The 25,401-nt window shown below is 42.3% G+C and overlaps 1 protein-coding gene across 1 annotated transcript; it reads right to left on the reverse strand.

Annotated features, from left to right (window-relative positions):
* Nucleotides 1–1,726: 1,726 nt before the first annotated feature.
* Nucleotides 1,727–20,497, reverse strand: AMD1 (adenosylmethionine decarboxylase 1). The gene is made up of 9 exons (XM_074819329.1): nucleotides 19,962–20,497; nucleotides 9,582–9,668; nucleotides 7,926–8,052; nucleotides 7,329–7,431; nucleotides 6,442–6,484; nucleotides 6,199–6,343; nucleotides 5,068–5,160; nucleotides 4,832–4,987; nucleotides 1,727–3,872 (listed from the first exon to the last, which is right to left on the reverse strand). Exons 1-9 carry the CDS (start codon nucleotides 20,090–20,092, stop codon nucleotides 3,732–3,734), a joined length of 1,026 nt encoding a protein of 341 aa, XP_074675430.1. The 5' UTR covers nucleotides 20,093–20,497; the 3' UTR covers nucleotides 1,727–3,731.
* Between the last annotated feature and the right edge of the window lie 4,904 nt (nucleotides 20,498–25,401).

Below are 25,401 nucleotides of genomic sequence, written 5' to 3' on the forward strand. Positions count from 1 at the left end.
ATGTTCCTTCCTCAGACTTTCAATTAGCTTCTATAAGCTTTGAACTCTTCTCCTTTTTCTTGGGAAACTGTGACCCCAGCACTCACCACTCCAGACTAAGCTCAAATACAGAAAAAGTCCACAAGAAATGGCAGGAAGGACAGGCTACCCAGGGGAAATAGAAAGCATTTCCTAGGCACACAGACAAAACTAAACCAGCCAAGGTGACTTAAAACTGATGAATCAAGCAGGTGACCTAACACCAGAAAACAAACTGATATACTTCCTGAACCTCAGTCTTCACTGAGACAGCCTCCCCTCAAACCACACAGGTCTTTGTTCATAGTAGTAGTTAGTGGAATGAGATGTGCTCACTGTAGTAGAGGTGGCATCAAGTTAGGGACTATTAAATTGGACCTCACAAACCCACAAGACTGGATGGGATTCATCTGACAGTAGAGATCTACAGAAAGCCCTTCCTACCCCTTTACAGTGGTTATTTCACTGATTTATTCACAGAAATTAAGTGGACATGTGGACTTGCAGCCAGTTCTGCTTCCTCCCCTGGTTTATGAGAAATACAAACATCTAACAGCTAATGACTACAGCAAGCTTTGATTTGTGTTGCTATAATGGATAGAACTATGTAGATACCATATTCTCCCATCAGTTATCAGCACCATTTACAAGAGAGAAAGGCTAGTGTAAAGAAGTATTATTAAGAACACTCCTGAGGTGAAAAGTGAGAAGACGGCAAGTAATTTTACAGGAAACCTGCCAACTTCGAAGTAAGTTAAAATACAAAAAAAAAATTAAGATGAATCTTCAGTTTTGTGGAGGTCAGTCTAGAAAACAGTTCTTCAGATGTAGGTTACTGCTAACTTGTCATAGCTGAGACTGTCAGACAGGATCTCTTGATGCTGTAAACTGGAATTTCTTCTTTTTGTAGAAGACTGACTTGGGCATTTTCAACCGTGTTAAGTACTTGAAATAACTAGGACAAGTTACTATTTAATATCCAAAGCACAATTCGAGAAGTCTAGCATGACAGAATAGGTTCTGGGTGACTAATGAAACCTGTATTCAGACATGAACAATTTAAATGTATTATGTCTTCGACACTAACGCAAGTTTTCCCTACTTAGGTGACTTTGGGGGATGTCAGCACTGTTAGAGCTTTGCAGTTACAGGTAAACTGCAGCTGCTGTTCCTGTAGGACTGATCACATAGAACTGAGGAAGTTTATGTTCACCGCATCTGCTTAGCAGTGACATTCCTAGCCACTAGCTTCTGATCTAGCTTACTATCCAGATTAGGTACAGGCCTACTTTATCTTGAGACAAACTTCACCTTGAACTCCCAAAGTCAATCTAAGCTTAAGTACCATAAATGTATGCCAGAGTTTGTTACGTAAGACCAGAAGTAGTTGTATTAATTCAGAGGAACATTTAAAATATTTAATGCTGAAGAAAAAAATACAGGTTAGAGGAAGACAGCAAATCTCAAATCTGTGTGTTCATTTAGACAAACATTTGTAGCCTTAAGAACAGCGTAACATTTTCATTTGGCTTCCTTTGACATGCTGTCTCATTTTAAACTACCAACATGTTAACAGTCAAGATGCATCCCCTACAAGGGCAAAGTAAGGTAATTTTGGACGAGAAACACATAAATCTTTCAGAATTAAATCACTGGTACCAAAAAGCATGAAGAGCATGAAGGGTAGAATTGCTGGATCATCACTACAAACAATTTAAGCGAACTTTTATTGAAGCATTAAGTTGTGGTACAGATATTTTTAAATGATCAAAGTCTAACACCACAGAAATTATAAACACCATACTCCCCCATCCTGATCACCCTAGATAGTTCAGTAATCCATTCAACAGCTTTCATTTTTATAGCCGAGGCTTATGCTTCTATTTGTAAAATGTGTATTTCAGTATTACTTGAAAAGGGATCTTCAGTCTACTTAAAGGACCTCAAGCCAACACATGTCAGGTCAGTTGGGACAACGTTCAAGAACAAAAAATCCACTGAAATATTGGTCCTCAGTATTAACACCAAAAAGCATTAGTGCCATTTACAGCATGTAATTGATAACATTGGTAAAGAACATCAACAATATGCTTAAAATAAAAAAAAAATCAAAATGTTCCAACCACTTGATTTCTAACCAAGCAGACTTTAGTTTAGAAGCACTGAAAAAGTGCTTCATTTATAAATACGGAAGGAACAAAAACCCACTGCGTCAAACCAGAGTCAAAACATTGCAAGGACAAGAGGGGGAAAAAATAATCTCAATTTCATATTAATATGCTGGTCTCACAGCTGTTAAAATCCCAGTATTTGCAAACATAGCTGAAAGTGTGCCAGCTCTTTAAAGCCTGCATTTTAGTCAATACCCATTAAAGTGACTTTGAATTACACACTTATTCATGCCCTATGAATAGCATTCTACTTCACTTCTGTCCAGGTGTCCCAGACAGTTCTTGTTCTATGCCTTCACTTAATGCCCTCAAGTCACAGTAAGAGGAACCACCTTAAGTAATTAGGAGGAAAAAACAGATGAAGTCACAACACTCAAATACAACAGAAGTCACATGCACAACAATGTCACAGGACTGTCACAAGATAGAGGCATTAGCTTTGCTCGGAACAACAAAATGAAGTGACACTGGACCAGTTTAGAAGCACTCTTTACAGTTAGAAGTGGTAGATCACGGGTTTTACTGAGAATAATCCAAACCAATCAACACACCCAGACTGGCAAACTCCACTCCTTCACTAGATCTACCTGCCAGGGCTCAAGAGCACCAGCTTCTTAGTCTGACATAACTGGTGATTAGGAAAGAAAATGTCTGGTGCCAATATGAACTAGCACTCTGCAAAGCTGTCACACAACTACGGCAAAGCACTTGCATCCTGACTCAGCTCTTCCCCTGTCAAGTTTTGGACCTTCTTCAAATTCTGCCATCATGTAGCAGTGTGACAGCTTGGGAATGTGGACAGATAAATGAGCATTAAGGTAAGATGAAATTTAACCTCCATCAGTACCAATACCCAAGTTCCTAAAGGTGAAAGACCAATACATTAGCCCAGTGCTACAGTATAGCTGAGCAAATTCCTATAAGCTTTATTAGAGCATGAAAAGTCAGTCTGATTTAAAAACAAATCAACCACCACCTGTAGTAGCAAAACAATTTGTAACTGTTTTAAGAACTTTCTCCAAACATGAAAGTGTTAATTAGGAATCAGTTTCATTAGAAATCATAAAAGTTTGTCAAAAACTGTTTTAGACTGAAATTACAACATAGACAGAGAGTGACAATTTAACAGAGAACTGTCCCCAGTGAGTAGGTTGAGGCTAAAGCCTAATGAGGACGAAAGCCTTGTCTGTGGGGAATTTTTGGTGATACCTGGAGAAAAACTATACTGTGTGTAATTCTACCTGAATCATTTTTACAAGTGTTGGAAAGTTTCATACAGTAAGATTTTTCTACATGCACTTCAATTTCACAGCAAGAGTGGCATAGAGTACCTAAACACAGAAGAGAGCATTCATGCAAGATATCTAACTCCTTGATATAATAATGCATACAATTCAAAATGGTTATACTATGATTACACCTAGGGCTTTCCACAACTACAAGGTGGTGGGAGTGGAAAGCATGGCCCCCTGAATCATTAACTAGAAAGCAACCACCACCTTCTATATGGGATTTCTTTTTGCGCTTTTTCTTCATTCTTAATCAACTGTGCTGTTGCTGGCGATTTTTTGTAAAACTGGTAAAAACAAAATTATAATCACTGAATTGGGCAATCTGGTGATCAAGACGTTTAAACCCCTCAATCTTCTGGGCAGAAGAAAACACTGTACGACATTTAGAGCTCTAGAAAACAAAAAAGTGAAAGTTACTTTTTTAAACCTTGCATTTAGAGATGACTAGCACAGTATGTATTTTGTGTGGTTCCTGTGATACTGTTACCAACATACTTCAAACCCATGCCTGACAGTGCTGTGGGAAGTTTCAATCTCAAGCAGGGATTCTGTTCCCCAAGTACAGTACTGCTTTTCTATGAACACTATGGGGGCTGGAACACCTCTCCTATGAGGACAGGCTGAGAGTTGGGGTTGTTCAGCCTGGAGAAGAGAAGGCTCTGGGGAGACCTTACTGTGGTCTTTCAGTACTTAAAGGAGGCCTGTAAGACAGACAGGGACAAACTTTTTAGCACAGCCTGTTGTGACAGGACAAGGGGTAATGGTTTTAAACTAGAAGAGGGTAGATTTAGACCAGATATAAGACATTTTTTACAATGAAGGTGGTGAAGCACTGGAACAGGTTGCCCGGAGAGGTGGTAGATGCTCCATCCCTGGAAACATTCAAGGCCAGGTTGGACAGGGCTCTGAGCAGCCTGATCTAGTTGAAGATGCCCCTGCTCACTGCAGGAGGGGTTGGACTAGATGACCTTTAAAGGTCCCTTCCAACCCAAACTACTCTATGATTAGCTGGCAGCATCACCATTAACAGCAGCACTTCTACAATTGACAGCTGCAGCCAAATCCAGAAAAATGCCAAAGCAAGATATTATGCCTATACAGAACTGCACAGGAAGTTGTTAAAATACTGAGAGTGGGCTGCCTTATCTTAGTATTTCTTAACTTTACTGAAGATTTAGTATGTGCCAAAGCAATACTGAAGAGTATTTTTACTTCCCAAAGAAACTACCATCCAAATATACAGGCAAACTGGAAACAGCTAACACTTCCAGTAAAAAAAAATCTCTAGCTTTGTTTTGTTTGTGTCTACATGTATTTCAGGAGCTGACAAGCTAATGCAAGAAAACTCACCTGATTAACAAAGAGGGTTGTCACAAATTTTCCTGGCTTGAAAACCTCTACAACTTTTCTAATCAGGTCATCATAAGAGGTCTGACTTATGTTTGTTTCAAAACTAACGTAAGAAAACTCTGGTTCTGGAGTGATGTGAATAGTCCAGTAAGTTCCCTGGAAAAAATTAACACAGTATTACTGCCAAATAATTACTAGTTTTTTTAACATTAATTATCAGTAAGTGTAAAACTTACATCCGATTTCATCCCATTCATTGAATACCCACAAGGATTGAACATTGTAGCATCAATAACAGAACCTGGTATCAGGTCACGAATTCCACTCATCTGAAATAGAAGTTAAGATTACACCACTCAGTTTATCATGCATCCTTACACTTGTTTAGATTTAACTCAAAGACAGAATGAGCACTGATTTAGGGGACAGGACACCAGAATTCTCCCATTAACAAGTCAGTTTTATAATTTGTACCACTGTAGATGAACTTCTTTGCATCCTGTCACTTACCAAGTAAGTGACTGAATGTCAAGTTGCATGCAAGTAATCAGATACTTTGCTTCTTACAGAACCAAGCTGCCTATCTCCAAGAGAAGGGAACAGCTTAGAATTCTAAACGTAATTGCTTCTGCAACTAAAATGAAAAATGGAACTCCTGTTCAACCAGTATCCACAAAGTGAAGGCTGCTTACATTTACTCCAGAGTAAGAATATACTATTTTATACTCTAGAATGAAGTGCAATCCCAAGCGTTCAGGTTTCCCACATAGTACCTGAGCTAGAGCTAAATCTAAATAGCAAATACAGTATGAGAATCAAAGCTTAAGATGGAAAGCCATATGAAATCAATGTACTTGTCAGAAACTTGTTCCTGTCACAGGACTTTTCCATTTGGAAAAAGGAGAAAAGGAGGCAAAGCCATCACGTTGTGCTTAGACCTTAAATCTACCCCACCCCCCCATATCCAAACAGTTCCAAGATTTAACCTTGATTTTGATATCTAGATTCCCTTGGCATTCATTATCTTCAGTCTAAGTCTTACTCCTTGTAACCTCCATCCTTCAGTGGAAGTTAATCAATTGTGGTTTTATTCCCATTTCTCCATTTTTCAGAAGATAAGTTTCCCATCACTCAAAGCACTACAAACTACTCTTTTCAATAGATTAAAGCAGGGGCATTGAAAATGTGACGTTATATTCCCCAAAACAATCTAGAATTAAATCTATTTTACCCCCAAAACATTAACCTGGTATTTTCTATGAGATCTTTCCTACCACAAAGTAAATCCTGTATGAAATAGTAAGTGAAGCATTTTGTTGCCTGATTTCCACCATTCCCCAAAATGCCCAGTTTTCAAGCAAACATACACGAGTGACATCATTTGCAGTAACACCGTCTTTCATGTAGAACTGGTCCATAACTACTGGGTCAAGCTCACTCATCAGAATTTCCAGTGTCTGATCAGGCTGATTGGATATCCGACTCTCTGGGAAATCCAGGGTGTACAGGTACCTATATAAAATACAAATCACGTATGTAATAAATATTACCAGCACCAAGCTAGAAGTTCTGCTGTAAGCCCCAAGATTTCAGAGTCTTCACATACATACCAGCAATCAGAATTCATACGCCCCATGCAATAAGCTGCTCCATCTAGACAAGACAAAAAGTCTCCAGTTAATGTACCACAGCTGATCCTTTATGTAGAAGATTAGCTTCATTTCATATTTAAAGATAGTAGCAGCCTTTCACAGAACACCAAGAGGTTCACTGATAGAGTCAGCATCTATATCAAATAACTAGGCATTTGACTTCAGGAACATAAAGCCAACAATCAGAAAAACAGGCTCCCTCGGAAGGTGGTCTGGACACCCCAGTTCAGAGCCTACTAGCAGGAAATTCCAATTAAAGCTTTAGCTAGGCAGAGACAGAAACCCTAGTACTCTTAAGCATCTATTTAATGAATTTATGATTAGCATTTATTTTCAAATAACTCAGATAAGTACTACAGCTTCCGCGTTCCTTCAAAAAACTTTTCTGCCAGTAGTTAAAATTCAAGGTTACTCTTGCAAGGTTTTAGATTTTTATCAAATGTTTAAATACAATCTTTAGTGCAGTGACTTTTCTGAGAAAAGCTTACATTTTTTCTTCAGTGTATGAATTACCTTAAATTACTATCCCACCTTTTTAATGAGGCTTTTAGGGTTAGTTCTGTAGACTGAAAGTCTGAAGATGACCTCAGTTAAGGCAGGGTGCCAAGTGTCAAGCTTAGTATGATTTAAATTTTGATATTAGCAAGTTAGTATCATAAATTCAGAAAATAAGTATTTATAGCTTTTGATTTTGATGCAGTTGAAGCCTGTGCTGGCTGCAGAACCACAAGGACTGCCGAATGAATGGCCTGGCAGCCTGTACGTATTGTACTGCTTGTCACTTCTCACTTCACATCAACAATTCACACAAGCTGTGCAACTCTGCTGAAGTTTCATGAACTTACTTGGGAAAATTTCATTAAGGAACTCTACTTCTTCCTGGAAATTCCTATGTGGGTACTCCTGGTGGGAAGGCTTCATGAAATTCTTACGTGAATAAAAGAAGCTCTGAAAAAATGAAGGTGCATCTTAGATATTGAATATATGCATTCACCTTAAATCTAAAAGTCATAAATGCTTGCATTTATCTAGATAAGCTTCCACAGGATTTAAGTCTTCATTATCAAAACATTGCTATCTGTATTTCCATTTCAGAGGCATATGGTTATTCCTAGCTTAATCTGTAAGCTCCAGGAGACAGCTTCCAACTTTGTTTTCCACAACAAAACATCGGCAACTTCAGCACTGACAACACGGATATGGAAGTCTTTCACCTGTAAGTTATCTTAAACTCAGACCAACAGTATCTGTAAATTAGGCAAATAGAAGGCTAAATCCTACAGCAGAGCAAGCAATCTTGTTATTACAATCTTCCCCTTATAGAAAGCATACTTAAATGGCAAAGAAAGTTTCAGAATATTTAATAAAATAATTTCATTTTAAGTATTAGTAAAAAGCTTTCTGTACATTCTAAGGAAGATGCAGCATTTTTGGCACCTTACCTGAATTGAGTCAAACCCACTGTACTCCCTAGCAAGCTCCAACAGGGGAACCAGTGCTTGCAGTAAGAGGGTGGTACCACACGTCTTCAAAATGAAACGTCTCTTGGAGACAAACATGCTACTCTCACTAAAAAAAAAAAAGAGATGTGTTAAAAATATATTAAATGCTCTATATACAACAAGCCAGGAAAGAATGGTTAGATGTTGGTTCTTATCCCAACCAACTGCATTACTGTAAGTGAACATTCAGCATATGGTACATAAACACGCTTGGCAAATGGATCAAACCAATAGATTGCAGCTAATATTTGAGAGCTGTTGTGATATCCCAAAACAAATACCTGCTGCAAGCATGATACTACACAGCTACCACACTACAGGAAAAGAGCTATTACAAGCACTATATATCCTCCATCTATTTGAGAAATACAAACGTGCTGTGAAGTGGGTACACAACAGACACCCTATTTAATTTCTTAACCCAGACAGAACAGGGTCAAACTTGAAATCTGACTTTCTCAGCTGAAATAAATGAGAAAGTGGACTAAAAAAAGGCAAAAGCCTTAACAGAATTTCATAAATTGTCTGGCTGCAACTTCTAGGAAAGCAGTAAATCAGCACCTGTCCACGGGAACAGGAAGTGTCATAACAAGAGTGTAGATGCAGCTGTAAGATATGCCTTATGCATAAGATACAGGAATTAACTATACATAAACTCTAAGTCAGATACTTAACTACAGTCCCACTGAACTGGAGATAGGCATTGATACTACATCCAGAACACTTACATGTGTAACAAGTATCTTCTCACCAAGTAACTGAACAATGGGAATAAAAGTCTTGCAGAAATAACTCAGTTTGGAATACTGTTTAAGAATTCAAAGTCAAGGTTATATTTCATCCAGGATACAGTTGTAACTAATTACGTTCTTTTCAGAATTTTGTTTTAAATATATGAAGCTTGCAGAAATGAGACTTCACCACAGTTTCTTTGACTAGCTTGCTCTTAGACCAACCTTGCCCTCAAGGCAGTCTTTTAGAGTACAAAAGCTTCAGTTTTTGTAATCTGAAGTAAAACAGAGAATGTCAATGTTTCTATAAAGTTCGCATAGAAAAAGCATGAAAGTATTCTGCAGGATGAAAAACACACGGCAAAAGTAGTGTCCTTACAACTAACTGCTGAACAACACAAATTCCAAGATATCAGGAAAGCTACACTTTTACAGATGTCCTTAGCTCAGCTGCAAGAGTTGTTCCACTTGATTGCATTATCTGGAGTTAAAGCCGATCTACTGATAGATTTTTTGCTCATCTAAAAGTGACACCTACATGCACTATTCTGCTGAAGTAATCCTAAACCTCTTAAGTGGGGAGACTGATTTACCCCTGGGCAAAATTCAGTGATCAGGTGCAGAAATACCACAGCTCTGTCCTTAATCCTTTTAGTTAAAGAAAAAAGACAAGCACTGATGACTATGAAGACATTTCCACTAGTGAACAGAAGCATGACAGTACTGTAATTAGCAGACCCCTGCAAGTTCTAGTCATGAACAGAAGAATCTTAACTCAAGACTGGATTCTGAGCCAAATGGATCCCATATGACAGCTCTAACTTTTTTACCTCTTTCAGACTAAAAGAATAAGCTAGTGGCTTACCTGAGTACATAAGCTTCCTGCTTGTCAGTTTTTGTCACACTTATGATCAAACAATGCACATTCTCCAGAAGTTTGTCCCACTCAATCCTGTGAAGAAATTATAGAAGAGCACAAATAGGTTAAACTGAAGCTTTCTGGGACTCTGGGTAAAAAGTATAGCCCAAACAAGACTACAGCTCTTGTCTTGAGTTGCTGGATCTGAGAGCACGAAAGGCAAAGACTTTTTATACAGGAACTGTCTATCATAATACAGTAATATCCAATTCTGAGCTCCCGATGGCTAAGTAAGTATTCCTCAAGATCTGTTAGTGTAATCTGCTGCACGAGGACAAGTGTCAAACAGCAACCCCAAGCTTCTAACTAGGCAAGCCAAGATAACCTTAAGTCTTGCATCCCACATGTACCAAGATAAAATTCACTGTTATAACTCAAAGTATGCTTTGGGTTCAGTCTCCATGTACTTCAATCACAGTAGTCATTGGCAACTACTAGAGTAATAAACCACAAATGCTTTTAATTTGTCCAGCTTAGAGTCAAGTTCATAATTTAATTGAAAACCAGCCTGAAAAACTAATACCTCTCAATTACCTGAATTCCTCTTTGATCAATCAGGATCACAGAATTCCTTCTAACTCTAGAAGATATAGAAGACTTGTAGCAAGTATTTTGGAATATTATACTTCCAAGAAAATGAACAGAACTATTTTAATATAGTGCAAGTTGAAGCTACAGTGCTAGATTTTAGTATAGTGGTAGAAGATTAGTATGTCAATTCTTTACTGACATTACTAAAGGAATTTTATTAAGAAACTAAAAAAAAAAATCAAAGGGTTCAAATTAAGCCTGAAGACTTTAAAGTACTCATGAGAAGTAACAAGACTTGCAAAAACCTACTTTGGTTGTCACTTCAGTCTTGTGTCTACACCAGATTAGTACAATGCAATATCGTCAAATTTGCTATCAAGCAGACAGTAACAAATACAGCTTCCTGAAGTTGCAAAATTACAAGACTGACAGCTGCCCTACTTCTCCCATCCCTCCCTTCCTACAGCATATTCCACCTGCTGGTTTGTGCTGCCTCTTGTGCTCAGACCTGCCCCGAACTAAGCCAGCCCATCAGTAGACCTGGAACAACTACAGGACCCTTTCAAAGTTGGAAGCATGAAGCATTGCAATTTTTTCATCACCAAGCAAGCTATTAGATTGGCTCAGCTGCCCATATAACCATCAGCCTAATCCCGCCTCAGGACTCAGACCTCTCTCCCTTTGACACTGTAAAAGCTCTATAGCTGTACTTCAGGACAGAGCACTCACTGTTCATTCTACCATCAGGGCTCCTCCAGCAGCCACCAATCTCTCCCCTTAGAAAACTGGTCAGTCTGCAAAGTCAAAGTTTTAGATTCTGCTGTACACATAACTAAAATATATCCAGATGTTCTTCACTTCTCTAAACACCCCAGCAAATAAATGCCTTAATTCTTCCCTCACTTGAGAATGCCTCCTGAAATGGAACTCTATCTTTCCTACTAATACTTGGGGATCTTCCCTTTTAAAGTGCGTATGATACTAAACCAGTATATTTATAGAGGAGTCAACCAGAACAACATACTTAACTTACATACTCCCACTACAGTCTCCTTTTAGATGAGCCTGAAGCTATTAAGAGTTTGAAAATCCTATGTATCTTAAAATCCCTCATAATTAAGTGCACATCTGAACAAGTTCGAAATCAGTGATACAACTGGATACTTAAAATCAAAGTGAGGCTTTCCCTACCACCCCAGTTTGTGAACCTTGATGAAATACTCTTCTGCAACTACAGACATGACAGCACAGACCACTCAAATCTGCGTATCAAATTAAAAAACCAGCTTGTTCTTAATGCTCAGATAAAGTCCCACACATTTATTCAGCTCTACACTTCTGTCATTAACTGAGTCTAGCTTAGCTCCTGATACTCAAGTTTATATGAAAATGCAAATGACTGTCTTTGAAAGACCTGGTAAATGCAAAGAGTGAAATACTTCATATTATACCTATTTTTAAATGCTCCTAGACACCACACTATTTTGCTGAGGACTGGACAATTTCTTTTTCTCTGGAAGCTACAGCACACCTGCATAAATTTGCCAGCTTTACTATCTTCCCTCTAATATCCTGTTATACTTTTCCTGTAACTTGAACTAGGTAATGTCTTAATTTGTTCAAATCATTCCAGCACCACTACTGATATTTTATCTGCCATTAAAGAAACACCCAGTGCCTGATACAGCATTTATGAAAGCTGAGGCAGAATTTCCTTACACTGCCTGATGCTGAGCTGCAGTAACCCCATTTGTACATTACTACAAATCTGATTTTGTACCTGCTTCAGTATTAATGGGTATGTAACTATCTCAGGCTTTGCAGGCGTATATGTCTCAACCTTCACAAGTTTCTTTCCTGGTCAGACAGTCAAAACCTCAGCTTTATGTAGACCAATGAGAATTTTCTTTAAGTATCACTGCAGTGCAGTTCCATGCAGACATTTCAGGAAAAAGGCTCATTTAAATTTCAATCACATATTTGCAAAGGAAGATGTAACAATTTTGGGGTTGAAGTCCAACAGTGAAGGATCACTACAGCATACTACCAATGATACAATATATTGCATGTTAAGTACAAAGCCTACCTGCCATTCAAAATAGTTCCTAGTTAAGCTTCTTAATACTACAGTTGGTATTTAGGTACGATGGCTGAAATCCGCAGTTGCACAAGACCTTTGCATATTAGAATTTCACTTGATTCTTCACTATTCCACTACAGAAACCATAGCTAAGAATATGCTAAATGCTCATGCATTCAGCCTTTACAGGAATAAAGGATAAGTTCATTTGATCTGATTAGAGTAGCATTAAGGAAATAAGCCTACAAGTTGAGAAACATACAAGACATCAGGCTTGATCCAGAAGCATGCATAAAAAAGTAAACAAAGGGTTGCAGCACCCAGGATGAGACTTGGCCACATTAGGGAGAAGTTTTGCAGAGATACTGGCCTGTACCTGTAGCATTTTAAAGTTAAGCACAGAAAACTACAGAAAGGCCATTAATGTGCTGAATTTGATCTCAATATAATCTATTTAAACAAGATGACCTTCATATTTGATATTTTCCATTGTTTAAAGCAGGGCTAAGGAAGAACATCTGGGACAACTTTGTACCAAGAAGACTAAGTTCACCAGAAGCTTAACTCTTGTATTTCTTCCTTTTCTTTAATCTATATAATTATTTGTTACTAGAGCCAAGCAACATCCACCCTCACTTAACCTGGAAACAAAAAAATCCAGTCTAAAAATAGCATTTAAATAGTTATCAGTACATGTATTGCAGCTAATCACATTTGGTTAAGTAAAAATCCTCAAAGTTAGTAACTGTGAAATACTTGAGAACATTACTTATTTCATAACTGAGTGAGGTTTTAACTGGGAAGCAAAGCCTCCAACTGAAAAAGGGAACCAAAGAGACTAGTTCTCAATTAAATGCTATCACGGGCTTCTGCTCTTCAAAATTCCCCTTTCGATGGGAAGTCTGTGGATTGCATTACTATTTCCTAAATTATTTCCCATAACGAGATGTCAGGACAATCCCAAATGCTTTGGCAACTGCTTTCCTATACTCAAGCCAAAAGTATGATGCATGGGGATCACTGGCAGCTAAGTTCTGCAGCAGACCTGCATCCATTGGAACTCCAAACTGAAAATGCATTTGAGACCAACTCCTCACTCTTATGTAGGCTTATTACCCACTTCATTCCCAAGCACACCATCTATCTTAAATGGCTGAACATGCTCAGAAAATACCAAGTAAAAACAGAATACACCTACTCAGGTGTGAAAAACTGCCCATGCTTGAACAGTAGGAAGCTACTTGTTCTATACCTGACTAGCAGAAGATGCCAATAGAAAAAAAAATCTACTCCTATGCTTGTGTTGCAGTGTTTAGTGCCTTATCAGCACAGACTTGTTACCAGAGTGCAAATAACTTCCATTCAAACTGCCACCCAGGTATGTCAGTACAGAAAACCCATCAGAAGTTATTTTAATTTATTTTTAAAAAGTATGCTTAAAGTGTATAATGAAATGAATAGTCAACAGTCCTTTTCAACCAAATTCCAAACCATTGTGTTTGCTCCTTTATTTTGTATTTCTGAGAAATAAAGAATGAATAAGCTCTGAATCAAGTTTTCCCTGCTGGATAAAACCATACTTTTGAATGCAGGCTATTGGCCTATTCTGAGCCTTCACCTTCAGGGGTAAAACAGGTTCTTAACACAGGATTCAAGTATATCAAGCAGTAGCGCAATACTGCTGTTTCAGGCCAACTGGGAAGGGGATAACAGCAATTTCAAGAGATAAAGAACTACATCAAGAACTTGTTCCTATCAGCAATTAACAGCCTCCACAAGCATACCATGCCACCACTGCAGTAACAGTACCTTGCTAACACAGCCCAGACACCCCTGGGAAAAAAACTTGTTTTGCAGTAGGGTAGGAATCCTTAAGAAATAAAACCTATGGAATTCCTAAAGACAGCTTAAGCTGTATACATACTCTTGCACAGCTTTTCATTAAAATAGAACAGCTGTCAAGTCTGCAGTAATCAAAGTAATAAGTATTTTAATCTTGTATTTTACTGTAAGACCTTGTTTTAAAAAACAAGCATTCAACTGCAGAGCAACCTTTTATTCCCCCACCTGTTACCTCCTAGGTATTCTTAGGAGCCAATAGATGTATTGTTACCTCATTAGCAGGCTACAGTTAAGTAGGCAAATTCCTACCAATACCATGATCCAGAACAGTCAAACTTAATACCTTGCCTAAACTGCCTATGCAGAGATGAAGCCAAGGCACACTAAAGCTGGCTATATATCAGTGTTAGCAGAGTTGTAACATTAGTTTCAAGTGTCCTGAAACAGGTAGATACTACAGACAAACTACACAAGTCACAAGCTTTTTCTGCAGACAGCTGCACATAAACTATTTCCTATTAGAATCATAAGTTTACAAACTGCTGTTTAAGATAGATTATCTTGAACTACGTTCACACCCTGAGTTTAGACATGAGGCACTGTCAATTTGATAATTTTACTTCAGCAGTATCTGTGGAGTGCACAAAACCCATACACCCTCTCTATGCTCTGAACACAGATATACAGAAAGACTGCATCTCCCTTATCTTAAACTTAAGAAACTCTCCAGGGACATGCACTTAACACGAAGACAAGCACCTGAATGGAAAATTGCACCCACATCAAAAGTGACTCCAAGCAGTACTCCTCACAAAATACTTCTTACCCAAGTCCTGAGCCAATTACTAAAGACAATCATTCCCAAATGACACGAAGATATTCCAGCAATGGCACAAAGATGGCCACTTTGCAGCTTTTTAAAGGCTGCATTTCTCCTGTTGCAGGTACTGTTACTGCAGTTACAGCAGTATACATGGAATGGTGACTCCATCCTTTACATCCAAAGATACTCGATGCATATTCCTAATTCTCTCATATCCAAGGCCAAACCATACCCCAAGATGGTTAAGGAGGCAAGACCCCTCGTACGCACATCAGGGCTTCAACAAGACTTACTGGCAACATTCAGGGCAAGTTTGAGTGTAACCTTCTTCAGAAGGAACATGCTGTAAGGCAGCAAGTATCTACCACAAGCCTCAAATCTTCCTGTTCTCCTGACTGCATAAACAGCCATCAGGAAAGCCCTTTTAGGAATGTACTAGTAGTTACATATTTTAATAGGATGCTCTATGGAGTCTCACTAAGGGACCAGATCTTTGACAGAAAGTGACTAACCAAATAATTTACCAGTTTCAGTGGTAAGGTAGGAAAAATATCAAGAAGTCTTAACATAAATCTTAACTTCTCACAAGCAGTATCACAGTCAGTAATAGCAGTAGTGAGTGTAAAAGGGCTTGTTCCCTGTGTGAAACTATTCTTTAATTAGAGTTGAGAGAATTACCTGTAATTTTGAACTTGTTTGCTAAAATCAGGTTTATGAACATCAATTTTGATAAGGGGAAGACTGAATTCTTACATAAAAGTTCTCCAGATTACCTTTTATCTCCACATAAAAAACACTTGGCAAGTACACAGTGACAGAAGCCCTTACCCTGGCACAATCTTGCCTACCCTGCCTTCCTCCCAGCCTCCACACAGAGTAGCTCTACACTGGTTTGTTCCAAAGCACTGCAGGAGCAAGAACAGAATAGGGCTTGTGGCCCAGCCTCCTTGAGAAAACAGGCAGATAACACTGCTACAGTCCTTAGGACTGGGGGAAGCGGCAGAGGTGCAGCAGCACTGCAGCAGTGAGTTGACTCAGGCTATAGGGTGCAGTACAAAGCAAGTATGTACAGGACTCGTATGAGATGCTTGACTGTATTGGTGCTTAGTTTTCATGTAGCCCAGGATGAGAATCTCACATCAGTATCACTCCATACTGCTCATTACTGCATTGGTTTTCCTCCAATTTCTTGTGTGTCCACATAACCAACAAATAGGAAGCACACTGGAGGTCCATAAACAAGCTCAATTTCAGAGCATTCTTCAGTGTTGAAAGCCTGAGATACAGAGTCTTAGTACTTGCATCATTAACCTGTGGTTTCAAACTTCTGTACATTCAAGATCACGCTAAGCCTTGAGATGGGAAACAGATAGTTGCACATCGTCTGAAGGAATAAACAGCTTATTTCACTGTGGGGATAGTGAATGCACTACTCTGTCACCACACAGTTCCAGGACTCGCAGCATGTTCATCATGTTTTCATCAAATCCTCCTTTCTTATACATAGTTTAAGGCTATTTTAAAAAACATGCTTCACAACGCATACTGAGAACAAGCACTAAAGCGAAAGCAAATTATTTTGAGACCACAAAAACGTTAACTTCATTCCACTTTTGAATATGAGTGGGCATCTTCAGATGCTTGCCACTATTTCAACCACAAGACCTTTTCACAGAACTGAGGAGCAAATGAACAAAATCCCCTCAAATCTTAAGAGCAAAGCCCATGTTCAATACTTAAGTATTTAGCTGGGACCTTTACTGATTGTATTAAAATAATAAGCATAGATCTTCTCTGAAATACTTTACACCTATCCAAACTCTTCTCTAGAAAGCACGTTTGCCCATGGGAGGAAAAGTGAAAAATTTCTTCATTGCATCAGTTCCTGAACTTTTTTCCTTTTTTCACTGGTGATATCCAGCAAAGGCTTTAAAAATATGTAATCCCTAGCAAGCACACAAAATGTAGAAGTTTTTAGCTTTGAACACCAGCTTAGTCATTCAGCAGATGAATGGCTCACATTTCACTACTAAGCAGGTATTACAATACAAAAGGCAAGCTCAACTAGTTTGCAACTTGATTTTAATTTAGCTATTGTTCTACAGTTTCAGCTTTGATTTCAAGTCCTATTCAACATAAACTAGCTTATTCAATTGCCTTTATAGAACTAGCATAGTGGGATATATCGTATTCAGGATTTTTTCACTCGCATCTATCAACTGCAATAAATAATTTAATCTGACCATCTTCTAGAACACAATGTTTATAAAACTTCATTTCTTGCTAGCAACACAGTAGCAATAATAATTACTCCTGGGCACTGGTTAACAGCAATTTTCAGACATGTAACAGCTTCCTACCAAAAAAGTACACAGCTTCAGTTAACATCTTGTACTAAGAGCCAATTAACACAAAGGCCTTCAAAGCTTGTTCACAGCTCTGAAACTGTGTTAAAGACCACATGTTCAACTGTTAACAGTTTGCATCTACTCTATTAAAACTTTACAGCCGTATCTAAATGATACAGATACTACGGAACCGTCACAGTACCTGCCTTGCAGTTACATTAAATGCACTTGAGCAGTTTTAAAAATTAAGTTTGCTGTTTTGTAAACATGAGCCTGAATCGACAAACAGAACACCAGAGCACGAATGTGTCAATGAGGAAACCATTTGCAGAATGCCATCTCTAAACTAGAACTGTATATTCCAACACCAGCATGTTAATGCAAAGTCAAATGAATACTTTTGGAATCTTTCACATCTGAAGTCAAACACGACAGGAATGCTGAAGTGCCTACATAACTCAGATCATCTGCACATATTTCAGCCAGGATTTGCAAGGATTGCCTGGACATCAACTATACAAGTTGTTACCTTGTGGTACCTGCTACACCACTAAATCTCAAAGAACTGTAAAACCACATCATGATTTCCATGTTAAACACATTATTCAAAAAGGTCAAAACAGCTTCCCAAGACAGAAAGTTACATGAGCAAACTACTTCATTACACCAACAGGTCAGAGCTAAACATGTATTCTGCAGTGCTTCTGGCATGGCAGAAATGCAGCTTCCACCACCCCTGAGTCGTGGTGTATAGTCTATATATACACACAGAGACACACAACACGGGCTTTCATTATTTCAGGAAAGGCAGCTATCTGCCCACTGGCAATTCAGATCTTTGGATGGTTAATTTACCAATATACACACAGAAGATTTACTGAGAAATACCAAAACAAAGGAAAAGACAAATAGCATATGCTAAGCATGCCTTTGACTGAAGACACTGCCATCATTAACACATTCCAAACATTCAGTACATCATGTCAAGCTCTCCTCCAAGCTCCCTGACCAAAGACCACTGGGTAACACGGATCTGCACAAGCAGACCTGGATACACTGAAACCACCAGATCCTCCAGCCACCACCAGACCCCGAAAAGCCGAACAGTTTACCATCCTGACACCAATCTGCTGACGTTAAGTACAGCCTCCAGGTTTGCTCTGTGTGCTTGGGGCAGCTGCGTGCCGGCAGGTGGCCACCGGCTACCGCAGGCCGCGCGGGCCACACCTCAGCCCCCGGAGAGACGAGCCGCCAGCCCCTCACAGCCAGGCCGAGGCCGCGGCCGCCACACGCGCGCACGTGAGGCCGCGCGGGCCCCGGGCGCGCGCCCCCGCCCGCCTCCCGCCCTCCCCGGGTGGCGGCGGCGGCAGGAGCGCCAGCGCATTCCTCACATGCCCATTGGGTGACGGGCGCGGGCCCGCCCCTCCGCGCCGCCCGGCTCCCATTGGCCTCAGCTTGTCAATGGGGGGAAAAAAAAAAAAGAAAAAAGAAAAAAAGAGTCAGCGCGATCTGGGAGCGGCGCCAAGAGACTCACGTGTAAACCGTGTCTCCAGCCACACTTCGGGGGATGGGGGGGGGGCCACCCCACCCACCCCCCCTCCCTGCCGCCTGCCTCACACCGGTGCCACGGGAGACACGGAAAGGGTTCCCCTGTACCGCCTGCGTGAGAGCCGCTCCACCAACCTGCCTGGCCGCACAGTGCCGGAGGTCGCGGCGAAACCGGCCACGAGAGTGAACCATCAATCCTCGTCGGGACAGCAGGACGGATCTCCCCTTTCCGGCTTCCACGACCTGGGACCGAGACTCCTGTCCCCCCCTCTCCGCACTACGACACGGCCTGTCCCACAGGCAGGGATTTCCCGAGCCCTCCCATACCGAAGCTGGCGGGGGCAAGAAGCCCCGCCGTAAAAAACCCTTCCACGGCTCTCCCTGCGAGCGGGGCCAGCCGCTGCCAGGCGCCTGCAACGTGCGCGGGGGCTTGGCGCATAGGGGTGGGCGCCGCTGCCATGCCCCCGGCCGCCAGCAGCACTGCGACACTCCGCCATCCCCCCCACCCCCCCCGCCCCGCCGCAGGCACCCCGGGCCGGCGCGGCACACGCCCGGCTCTCCTCTCCCTGCCGCCACATGTTGCCAGCAGGGACCGCACGGGGCTGCACGAGGTGGCGGCACAGAATGGCTTCCGCGCCGTCCCCGGCACTGCCACCTCCACCCCCCGCCGCCACCGCCCCGGCCGGGGTGAGGGGAGGCTCCCCGCCTCGGCGGGCCGGCGCCGCAGCCTCGCGAAGGTGTGTGTGTGGGGGGGGGGGATGTCTCTGGAGGGCAGCGGAAGGTCACCCACCCCCTGCCCTCCCGTGGCTGCGGCGACGGTTGCGCCGGCGGCCGGGAGAGGCCGAGGCTGTCACCGAGTGGGGGGGAAGGAGGCCGGTAGCTCGGTGGCCGCGCGCGCCACCAACGGTTCTCCCCGCGCCAGCCCGGAACCAGCCTCCCGTCAGCGCTGCTGCCAGCCCGCGCACGGCCATTACCAACCCCCGCCCCGCTCCCCTCACACACACTCTCGCCCGCCGCCTCCCCGCCCGGCTCCGCACCGCCGCCACACCCGGGCCCCGCGTGCGCCGGCCGTTCATCCGCCCCGCGGCCGTTCAGGGCAGCGCTCCCAACCGCCCCCCCCCCCCCCGCCAACCCCACCCCGGCCGTTAACGGACCTGGGTATGGTGCGAAGATCGCCGGACCCCTTGCTCTGGTGCGGCTCCTGCTGCGCGGGCTGCTGCCGGGCGAACCACACCTCCAACAGCTTCTCGGTCCCTTCGAAGAAGTGTGCACCGTTCTCCTTCATGGTGAGACAACTCGGCAACCAACAACCACAGAAATTAACGACAACCAAACTACCGCCCCCGGCCGCTACCGTTTGCTGCTGCACGGGCCGCGCTGCCGCCGCCAGGTCCCAGTCCGTCCCGGGCGGGTTTCACCTTCTAGGGGATGTTTTTAATATTAATTTAAAAAAAAAAAAAAAGGAATAAGAAGGAGGAGGAATTTTTTTTTAACCAGCGAAAACCACCCGGAGTGCGCGGCGGCGGATGCGGCGTGAGCGTGTGTGAGAGGGTTACAGTCCGAGCGGGGGTGCGGGCGGGCAGGCGATGCGGTTCGGTTCCTTGTAGTCCGTGTGTTCCCCTGTTACAGAGAAGAGCGTTGAGCGAGCGCTAGCTAATGTCGCCGGCCATACTGTGTAAGCGAGGGGCTAGTGCCCACGCAGCCGCTTTTATTACCATCGCAGGTAACCGCATGACGTGGGTGCGCGCTTGCTATTGGGCCACCGCTTCTTAGGCCCGCCCTTCCCCGCTTCCCATAGGGCGGCGCTGACGCCTGTCGAGGCATATGCCGGTTCCTCTGGCCCCACCCACTGCAGCCCGCCCGCCCGCAGGGAGCGGGAGCGCGGGTGGCGGGGCCGGGGCCGGGGCCGGGGCCGGGGCCGGGGCCGGGGCCGGGGCCGGGGCCACCCCAACCCAACCCCGCCCAATCCCCGGGGCCACGGTGTGGCGTCCGCGCCGCCCCGGGGGGTGGGGAGGAAGCGCGGCCTATGGTCGCGATGCGGGGCGGGGGGGGGGGGGGTGTTGGGAAGCAGGGCTGAACATGGCCGAGAGCTGCCAGGGGAGCAACCCCCGAAACAAGTCTGCGCCTAGGAAGGAGCAAGCCTGAGAATAAAGCCTCTTCCCGGGCTGAAGCTGCAGTACTCCCTCTGCGCCTAACGCTGCTTTCCCTCTGCGCTTCCTCGAACGCGGATTACTAGTTAGTGAAGAAGGGGCTTAGCTGAGCGTTCAAACGGAATTCTCGCTCCCCTCTTCCCTTCAAGGAGCTCTGCGTGTGTAACCAAGCCGTAGGAAGTTACTTGTACGTGTGTGTATGGCAGAAGGAGCAACTGACCGGGGAGGGCACGTGGAGCCGTGTGCGCCTCACGGGAGAGAAAGCGTCAGCCGGGAGGAGCGGGTGCATGTGCGTGTGTAAATGCCTCGCTACCTGCAATATTATTTTTTATATTAAGAACAGCTCGTTGCAAACTAAACGGCTTTATGGTCGCTTAAAATGTTTTTCATCAATTTTATAATACCTTAGAGTCCAGTATTGCAATACTTCATGGTTCAAGGAAACCCTCAGTACCAACCAAACGAAGAACAGAGAATAGTGTCTGCCCCAATGAGCTTACAATATAAAGCGTGGGACAAGCAGCAGCAGATGGCTGAGGACAGATGAATGAGTCCCTACTAGGAGACGATGAGATAGTATCGGACAACATAATAGGCAGTGAGCTCTGTCCACCAGCGAAGGAGTGACTCATTGAGTCAGTGAGTCATTCCCAAGGCAGCTGGATGTGAATCATTCCCTAGGTGGCCAGCTACCACTCCATGCACCCTCAATGCAGCCATAAAGCTGGCAGAGAAGCATGTTCTCCAGTGCTGTGGTTTCACTCATTTTTATTAAATTTGTGTAAGTTGTTACTACCATAAAAAGAAGGTTTTCCTTTCTCAACCTGCAGCTCCTGTTCTGCCCTTTATCATTTAGCATTTCTGACTGCATGCTGCCTCCTTCTCTGTGCCAGTACAAGCACTTCCATGGCTGTGTAGTGAACTGCATCAGGTTTAATGCTAACTACTTAGTTTTAATCATGGTTAATAGTTTTTAATTGTGATCAGCTTTAACTTGCATCAGTTTCCCAAGCCAGTTCACGTCCCAGCTACATAAAATGCTTGTGTTGGTATAAAAAAGAGGTTGTGCTTGGGCCTGCACAAGGAATTATGGATGGGGAGTGCAGGACCACTTGCTTCAGTAGCCACGATGGATTATATCGGCTTAAAGTGCTTATGAAACCATGAGCTGAGAGTTTGTGGACTCTGTCCAGCCATATTCCCCATTTATTTTTAAGACTGGCATTAAAAATCCTTGTTTCTGGATGCATAATACTAGTTCATAGTCCTGTCTTCTGTTATTTTAATGTTAGTCTCTGGTTTTCAGTCGATCCTACTTTCTGTTCGTAAGTGATCTGTGTGACATTGCTCCAGCCAGATGTGTCTTTTTCTTGTCTTGGATCTGTCTTGTATGGAGTCTCTGACTTCCTGATCTTTTGACTGTAGTGTGGTCTCACCACATGTCTTGGACCACGTGCACACAAACTCCAGCATTTCCTGGTCTGACTGTGCTCTTGTCTGCCCCCTTCAACTAGTGCTTTCTCTGACTTTTCAAATTCAGGACGTTAATGTCTTCTTACCTGCTATCACACACTAGTCTTGAGTGGGCCTAACCCATTAGCTGTGGCTGTTGTCTCTTGGTTTTAAGGCACACCAATTGCCTGTAAGACACTTCATAGGAGAAGATTCAAAAAAATGAAGTCAATTCTTTTCTATTTCTGGGAAGCTTGTCAGTGTGAAGGACAACCTACAAAATGGTGTGAAGTACTTGTTTGAAAGGACAGCCCAGTATCACCAGCTGACATGAGGAGGGAAATGGTCTCAACGCTGAGTAAGATGAAACAGTGAAAGAATTTGAAAACAATGACAAGTACTTTGTCTGATGTGATAGGAAGGTAGCAGGGTGATGTAATATATTTGAAGCCAGAGATTATGGGTATGAACACCTAAAAAGAGATTTATAGTAACACTGAAGGCTGCAGGCCTTCCTTCATGACAGGTTGGATTGCTGAGCAATACACACAAAGTAGGTGGTGGAGGGAAAGGAGGGAAACACTGAAAGCTCTTTTTTGAACTTGACTGACAACTAGACATCAACAAAGTATTGTCTGAGAGAGAGGCTGAGGTTTCAGGAAGGACAGAAGGAGATTGTTGTGGATTAGAGAGAGGTTCTGTGAGTCATCGTTGGAAAGATGGTCGCTGAATTCATGTTTACAACTGAGATTACCCAGAGATAAAGGGCAGAACAGGAGCTGAAGGGCTAGCAGGTTTGAAAATGTCCATTCAAAGGGGTTGTACTAATTTAACCAGAGCAGTTTTTAAATTGATTTAATAACATTAATCAGACATTTGAATCTGGAGGAAGGAAGGCTCGGGAAGACAGGAAGGCTCAGATATCATCATATGATTGTGAGACACAGGGTCAAAAATTGTTTATGATCTGGTTCCTTTGTAGTAATCTGCTGGTACAACAGGCTGTAACTGGCCAGGTACAGAATTTCCCTGTGCGCAGGAGGAAATTCTATGTCGTAAAAAACTGTTGTAACAATATCAACTTCATTTTGCATTTCTTTTATGTCAGATGTGTAACCAAGCCCAACAGAGCAGTTCAGAGTTCCTGCATGCCAAAACAGAGCTTTGGGGCAGTCAGAAATGGGATGCAAGCCTGTATGGTACTGAAACTGCTCCCCATTTTCATTGCTAAACCAGCTGCAGAACACAGAGCTCACAGACGTAGCGTGAAGCAATCTTTGCTCTTACCCATATTCTTGAATAGGGCAAGCTTAGTGTCAACAAATAATGAAGTCCAGAAAGAAAGATGAGAAAGTATGAATGTTTTATTGTATGGAAAGGACAATAATGAATTCTGTATTCTTATCCAGTCTCTTTACACTTTCCTAGTAGCACAAAGGGGCTGTAGAGTTCTTGAAATTTCTCCCTAGGGAATACTCCTTGTGTAGAGGTTTCCTCACTTTGAACAGCTATTTTGAGCTGCTGCAATGATCCGTAGGGGGCTGTGGCAGCAAACCGATTTAGAGCTGCCAACTTACATGAGAGGCATTGCCAAGAAAAATGAAGATTCAAGTATGGAATAAAGCCGCCTTTACCATCCCTCCACCCAACGGGCAGCAAAGAATCATGCTCGCTCTTTGTGAAGGAGAGCATTCATTGTTAATATTTATGTAAAGGTTATGTTACACTAATTCTATGCAATCCCGGTATGTGACTGTGAGAAGCAAAAACTGTAGTGTGCTGTGAGGAAGAGCACTTTTGCTGTCTTCCTCAATTGTTTTGATGGTTGCTACAAAAAGAACAGAAAAGCAAGTTGCTACAGAACCAGTGTAAGCACAGAGAATGCATGACTTTCAAGGTATTTTTTCCCTTCTTTTAAAAACGAAAGCACTCATCCCTAATATTGCCAACATGGCCCTGCTCCTCCATTCCCATTCTGGTTTACTTGCCCCACTTCTCAGATTTCTGCTTACGGAGGTGACAGCAACCACAGCCAACTTCATAGTTCAGACAGTCAAAAGTCATGGAACAGAATTTCTCAGCAAATCTGGGCTGCTCTTCTACATGATAGAAATTCTAAATTGTGTCATTATAGTAATAAGCAGCAATGATCTTTCAGTAACTCGAGTTAGTTTTAGCTCAAAATAGTGATTTCAAACACCTCATATGGTTATTTCCTACTGAATAAACGAATTTATTGTCTATGACCAGCTAATATACTTCTAAATTAAATCAGAAAAGTAAATAAAAAGAATTGTCCTTCTGTGAAATCCTTTTCAGGATGCCATTATGGTTTCCTCTGCAGTTAGTTCAGATTTGATGATAGTTGTAAGTGTAGTACTGCCATGCAGTTTATCTCCTGACAAATGACAATTGCTGACAAAAAAAAAAAAAAAAAGGAAGTTTTGACAATTAAGTAAGTCTTGTAAAATTATGTATACATCAAACTGTAATAGGAGAAGTAGCATACATTTAACACTTGGACAGTTTATATTATGTCTTATTAAAAACATGAAATTACTGACTCTTCTCAAACTTTAGTTTACAAATCCAGCATCAAATATTTGGCAAATAGAATAAGTACTCAATTACATTTGGAAAAGGTGAATGAAATAAAAAGGCTAGGAATTTAAATTTTGGTAATTGCTACTAGTTTATATGTGTTCTGCAGGCCTAGATGTCAGCACTGCTGGAATTAACCACCTTTTTGGTGATAGGTGTGAAATTTGCTTCTCTCCATTCGCCTGGCAGTAGACCCATGAACTCACATGCTAGTTCCTTTCAGGAATGGGGTGGAGAAGATGTGGTCTCCTGAACAGGCTGCATTCATTTTCTTGAGTTCTGCTCTACCTTTGTTCTGAACGATGCTTTTCCACACACGTCTGCCATTATCTAAACTGTCTTTGCTCCCATGATCGGTCATTTTACTTGTTAAAAACAGAGGCAAAGTACT

This window comes from Strix aluco, chromosome 3 (assembly GCF_031877795.1).
Source record: "Strix aluco isolate bStrAlu1 chromosome 3, bStrAlu1.hap1, whole genome shotgun sequence".
NCBI lineage: Eukaryota > Metazoa > Chordata > Aves > Strigiformes > Strigidae > Strix > Strix aluco.